Genomic DNA, 6,918 nt, shown 5'->3' with positions numbered 1-6,918 from the left:
AGCCAGAGGAAAACCTGTAATGCCCCTCCATGTATTCACATAAAATACAGCTATAATGTACACAGCAAGACAGGAGCTCCAGAACCCCAGGATATACCCTGTAAAGAACATCTATTTGCAGACTAAAGCATCAATGTACAACATTTTGGAAGTTTTGTCTGCATGGGAAAATAAGCATAAGATGACAAGGTTACAAGGTTATGGGATGAAATTGTTTTCTGCTGCAGTTTTTTGAGGAGATGGACATAAAAAGCTGAGCAGTTGGCAGAGAAGCAGGAACAGTGAGGCAGAAGAATCTTCAGACTGAAGGCCAAGATAAGGAAACATTAGTAATTTAATATTTAATTTTTGTAAACCTTTTTCCATTTTTCCATTTTCAGATTTCATATCCGGTATTACCGCTTTCTCCTATCGATGGTTTTCGCCACCATGGAGATTAATAACATGCCGGATTTCCTGCCCAATATCACACTGGGGTTCAAAATCTATGATTCCTGTTACAATGAAGTGAGGTCATTAATGGGGACAATGTGGATTTTATCAGGAAAGAAGGACTTTGTACCAAACTTTAATTGCCATGGAAAATTCATGCCACCTTCTATAATTGGAGACATGCCATCAAAGGCCTCAATGCCAATAGCCCAAATCCTGGGACTCTACAGGTATCCTCAGGTAAGCAAGAAATAACTCATCACTTTGAACATTCTGCTGATGAGACAGTGCAAGTCCAGCCATATATTAGCAGAATGCTAGCAGATACTATGACACTGGAGGAATCTTAATGTAAGTGAAGTTAAATTACCAAAGATTGCTAAGTTCTATTTTATTTTATGCACTTTGGTAGTGACAAATATTTAGGGGCTTATTTAATATTCACTGAATCAGCCGATTGGGCCATTTTTAGTCAAAATTTCAACCAGAAAAAGGCCAAATCGCCCACTTTGGCTGATATAGAGAAAGCCCTTTAACCCATGAAATTAACCATGCTATTAACACTATATTACACAAAATATATTACTTACCTACTAAATTACCTAATTGCAGTTCTTAGTCAGTGTATAATGATTAATAACACTATATCCTGACCTGGGAATAAACTATACTGGTCACATCTACACCTCACATCATCCACATAATTAATGAGAGAGGCTCTACTATTCTAAGGAAGTCATCTTGTGGCAAAAAACTGGTAAACCTCCCACTCTGTGCCACAAATGCCAATGCCCTTTAATTTTGACTTAGTCAACAATATTTTTTACATTCTTTCAAGAGTATTCCATTTATTTGTATAGTCTACCAGCAATGTAGCAAGTGATCATCTAACAAAGGCTACCACTCCCAATATAAGGAAAACCTTTTTATTTATTATTAGAGATGGGCATATTTTTTGCTCCCCCACCGCCTCTCCTCCTCCCCATTTCAGATATTGAAATCTGAATCAAATCAAAATAAAATAATGAAATATCAGCCAGATTGGAGCAGCCAGATTGGAGTCAACGATTTCTTAGCGTCCAATCCGCAGTCAGGTTTTGTTGTTCATTCTTCCTATTACTCCATAAAAAAAAATATATATATATATATATATATATATATATATATATATATATGTATGTAAACCACTTTTTAGCTATACAGAAATATGCAACACATTGAGAGGTTGATGAAACCATTAATATTTTGTCTATTATCTTATCTGTCAGGTCAGCTATGCCTCAGCTCACCCCCTTCTCAGTGATAAAATTAAATTTCCATCCTTTCTCCGGACAATCTCCAATGACCACAATACAGTTTTTGCCATTGCTCGGTTGATGATGTACTTCAACTGGACATGGGTCGGTATCATCACCACAGACAATGACCTGGGAAGGTCAGGTAGTCAGCTGCTAATCAAAGAGATTGAATGGAATGGTGGCTGCATTGCATTCATAGAGACTCTTCCTACCTATAGCTCAATGGAGTCTGTCTCCAGAATTGTAGACGTTGTTAAAAAATCAAGAGCTACAGCGATTGTTGTGTATTGTACCATTGAGAACATCATCCCTTTAATGGAAGAGGCTTCCTTTCATAACATTACTGACAAAGTGTGGGTTGGCAGTGACAGCTGGTCAATTTCTTCAGATTTTCTCAGAAAAGACATTTTAAAAACCTTAAATGGTAGCCTGGGGGTCGCCCTTCAGAGCGGAAAGATTCCAGGCTTCAAGGAATTTCTTTACAGCATCCATCCTTCCAAGTTTTTAGATGACATCTTCATGAAGACATTTTGGGAGAATGCTTTTGGCTGTATTTGGCCAGAAGAGGAGACCAACAATTATACATCTACAAAACAATCTGAGGAAGGAACCCCTCAGTGCACAGGCAAGGAGAGACTGGACAGTATTGATCCATCGGTGTATGATGTTTACAACTTCAGATACACAGACAAAACTCACAACGCAGTTCTTGCATTGGCTCATGCTTTGCACCAGATGAACTCCTGTGTGCCAGGTCAAGGACCATTCAAAAATGGATCTTGTGCAGATATTTACAATCATCAACCTTGGCAGGTACAACCTAGAGTAGCACATATATACAGATGTACAGTAGTAGGCTTTGTTTTTCACTCTGGTGAAATTTTGGGAAATTGTGCTCCCACAATGCCATAGGACCCTATCAAAACCCAGTGATCTTATGTGATATACTGGGATATATGTTTTGTTATCTGGAAGAAAATGAGAAATGAAAAACTATTTACAAATACAGACAATGAACAAACATTACAATCTCAACCACTATTTGATCTTAGTTGTAAAATTCCTTGTGAAATTGTTCTTTTAACGTGGTTTCTCATTGATGTTGGGGAAACAAGATGATCCTTTTTTTCTAAAAATGAATTTAAAAAATGATGCTGACTACATTCACTGTTATTAGTAGATGTAATCAGAACCATTATACAGTAGTGTGCTGTATTTTTAATTTGAAAATGTGGAGAGGAGTCACCTATTCCCTGTGAACACACACATCCTGCAACAGAATTTTTAACAGAAAAATCTGTAAAAACCACATACAGCATTGCAGAGTGACTGCTCCTATTTTAATCACATAGAAGATCTTTCTGTTTTTTTTTTTAAAGCTTTATAGTGATTTACAGTATGAATGTGCAATTGGTATCAGCAGCTGTAATTATTATTATTATGCACGTGATAATGATTTTTAGTGTTTTTCAAAACCAAAAAATATCTCTGATCATTAAGGCCCATATTTACTATCTGAAGTCTTCTGCCTTAAGATACCTTACAGCCCTTGACATCAATGGGCTGTAAGGTTTATTCCAGCACTGGAAGGTGTCTTGTGGCCAGATACCACTTTATGGTAAATATGGGCCATATAAGGAGGAGTTCAAGAAGTTCAATCTTCTCTCTGTCTCTCTTAGTTAGTGCCTCTTTCTCATTCTTTCTCTCTTTCCTCAAAAACGAGCTTACCTAATGTACCCAAGGACATGTGCTAATGGATATGCAAAGTATATTTAAAGGAGTCCCATCCCACACTTCCTAAAATGATTTCCATTAGAACTATATTGTGTTGACAAACCTAAGGCACGTAGTGACTGGAATGTTGTGCTATTTTCAGAGCCAACTGGACTAGAACCCACAGCAACTACTTTTCTAGGTAGCAGTTCTAGCAGTGTGAGCTAAATCGGCTACAACTAGTATTCCTGTCTACTAGCATTTAACCAAGGGATATCTATTTTCAAAAATACAGAACTAACTCAGTTTTCAAAATAAAAGTACAATTTTTCAGAAAATAATCCCTGCTTTAATGATGTTTGGCCTTTCAGCTGCTTCATTATGTCAAAAAAGTGAAGTTCAACAACACTGCTGGGAAGACGATATTTTTTGATGAGAATGGTGATGTTCCCGTGTCTGTGGACATCTTGAACTGGCAGCTCTTCCCTAATGGAACCAGTAAATACGTCCACATTGGCAGCTTTGATGCCCGCTCTCCGAAAGGCCACGAAATGCAGATTGAGCACAGCAGAATCTTATGGAATGGAGGACAGATTCAAGTAAGTATTATTATACAGTGCTCAGTATAAGATGTTATCTGTGTTTTAAGAAACTTATAGCTGCTTCCTGATGTAAGTACACGTCTCTATTTATACTGTAAATTCATAAATAAACTCATTGTTATTTTAAAATAAATTTTACTATATAAGGGATATGCATGTAGATTATCTGCCGTGGGGCGCAGGGTTTACAGAGGCCCCATGCTCTTCCCGAAGGCACTTAAATTATATGCCGGGGAAGCAGCGAAGGCCTCTATAAACCTCACTTACCTTGGTTCAGCCGGCTTCTGGAGACACGTCGCCATGCGCAGGGTCATGTGACCTTGCGTTGCTATGGCAATGTGATGTCATGAGCCCAGATGCTGGGAACCAAGGTAGGGGGGGAGAGGGCACACGGAGAGGAGGACAGCTGGCAGGGGGCACTGGGGGAAAATATTGTGCTCCCCTGCTCTAAACTACAATACCACCAACCACAAACTTCCTAACTGATTCACTGCAGCCACTACTTGTATACCGATGCTTACCTATCATGGTCTAAGAAAACAGACCTTTGCATGTGTTGACGCTATTGAATTATAGAATCAATAGACACACCCAATTGACCATGCCCTGCATAATGTGTGTATGTAACTTGTGAGTGAGGCACTACATCATATGGTTGATCTACTATATTGTATTGTACAAAAGACGTGACATCATTTTTCTCAACTCACTTTCTTTCAGGCTCCTTTCTCAGTCTGCAGTGCCCCATGCCCAAAAGGCCAAAGAAGAGCCACACGCCAAGGGCAAAAGATCTGCTGTTTTGATTGTTTACCATGCTCTGAAGGCGAGATCCTCAACCCTGCCGGTGTGTAATACATACACTTAGGAATACTGTACTGTCAACATGTTACTAGTTTAGTTACTGAAAAATATTAGCAATTCATTACCCACTATGGTTAGTCCTTCCTATATCTGAAGGTTGGGTATGAATTGTCAGCAACCACAGATCATTAACATCTCTGTACGTATTATCTTACTTAGCAGCATACTGTAGGAATAGAATGCAGAGGTCTGTAGCTCTGCTCCTAATTAAAATTCTCAATAAATCAGTATACTGTAGACATAATATAAATTATTGTTTGCTGTGTATGAAAAGATTGGAAAAAAATGATTCAGGAAAAATTAATAAAATCTTAAATGTGTGAACTCTTTCACAGTTGGAGAACTTCATCTTCAAGACAGGAGCAGTGAATGTGTTAATCTAATAATTATTTTCATTATTTTTTCCAGATAACAATGAATGCCTCAGGTGCCCAGAAGATAAATGGCCTGATACCTTAAAAGAGGGATGTGTGCCAAAACACATCCAGTTCCTCTCCTATGAAGAATTTTTAGGAGCCTCTTTGGCTAGTATTTCAATAATTTTGTGTTTGCTCACACTTTCTGTGCTCTGCTTGTTCATAATAAAGCACAAGACTCCCATAGTAAAGGCCAATAACAGAGAGCTAAGCTACCTCCTCCTCATCTCCCTCATTCTCTGCTTCCTCTGCTCCTTGGTATTCATTGGTCGCCCGACCATGATGACCTGCATGCTTCGCCAGGTGGTGTTTGGGGTCATATTCTCTGTTTGTCTTTCTGTGATACTGGCCAAAACTATCACTGTCATCCTGGTGTTCAGTGCTACCAATCCGGACAGCAGGATAAGAAAGCTGGTGGGATTCAGGATTCCCAGATATATTGTTCCTTTCTGTACAATGATCCAGATAATCTTGTGCACTGTCTGGCTGGCATGTTCTCCCCCCTTTGCAGAACTCAATATGGCAGCAGAGATTGGAACCATAGTTATTGAATGCAATGAGGGATCCAAAGTGTTATTTTCATGCGTCTTGGGCTATATGGGTCTCTTAGCCTCGATTAGCCTCCTAGTGGCATTTCTGGCCAGGAAGCTCCCTGACACCTTTAATGAAGCCAAGTTTATTACATTCAGTATGCTGGTTTTTGCCAGTGTTTGGTTGACATTTATCCCAGCTTATCTCAGCACCAAAGGCAAACACATGGTGGCTGTGGAGGTTTTTGCCATCTTATCTTCAAGCTCCGGACTCCTTGTTTGCATATTTTTTCCAAAATGCTACATCATTATAATACAGCCTCAGATGAACAGTAAAAAGTATATAACAGGGAGAAGCAGCGATAAGGGAGGATTGTGAATAAGACCTGGTACATCTCACTCGCTGATAATCGCAACCTGTCTATCTGCCTTAGATCTGAAAAACATGGATAGGAATACTGGCCACATGAGTTTGCAAATATACAGTACATGAGAATAAATACATTTAAAGGGAGTCAATGTCCTTATTAAAATTTAGCCTCACAATTGTATGTGTGTGTGTGTACGTATAAACCCTCCCCGACAATAGCCCCCCTGTCATACCTTACCTTGGGTGAGTCTCTGGTCTTCTAACCGGCCCTTCTACCGGAGTGCAAGAGGAGATGCACACCAGCAGGGGATAAGGAAGCCCAGCAGCCGGACGCTACTTCCAGCACCAAGATCCCGCTGTTACCGGACATGGGACTCCTGTCACAGCTTTCCCTCCTGTCGGCTCTGAGGGTGCGGTCCACAGGCCGACATCTTATTTCTGTGTGTGTGTTTATGTACCTCATGTGTACACGGTTATTGTTATTCTTAAACTTTATGAGTGACAGAAACTGATGAGGCTTCCTGTGCCCAGACCCAGCTGTTGTTTATACAGGTGTGTGAGCAGAAAGAGATGAAGCAGCATGTGTTGTGTGCATAAGCGGGTCAGGCTGGTGTCAGGGGTTGCTGAGGTAGGGCCCAGTTCTAGCCTCTTTATGGTCCACCATGACGGGTTTCACTCGGTTTCCCTGGATCTTGT

General features: G+C 39.9%; 1 protein-coding gene across 1 annotated transcript; it reads left to right on the top strand.

The window, feature by feature from the left end:
- Positions 1-387: 387 nt before the first annotated feature.
- Positions 388-6,231, top strand: LOC142499951 (extracellular calcium-sensing receptor-like). The gene is made up of 5 exons (XM_075610009.1): positions 388-672; positions 1,701-2,543; positions 3,815-4,042; positions 4,766-4,889; positions 5,315-6,231. Exons 1-5 carry the CDS (start codon positions 415-417, stop codon positions 6,229-6,231), a joined length of 2,370 nt encoding a protein of 789 aa, XP_075466124.1. The 5' UTR covers positions 388-414.
- Positions 6,232-6,918: the final 687 nt, after the last annotated feature.

Source organism: Ascaphus truei, chromosome 7 (genome assembly GCF_040206685.1).
Source record: "Ascaphus truei isolate aAscTru1 chromosome 7, aAscTru1.hap1, whole genome shotgun sequence".
Classification (NCBI taxonomy): Eukaryota; Metazoa; Chordata; class Amphibia; order Anura; family Ascaphidae; genus Ascaphus; species Ascaphus truei.
Note: the sequence above shows the minus strand (reverse complement) of the source record. Positions and strands in the feature narration are given on the sequence as shown.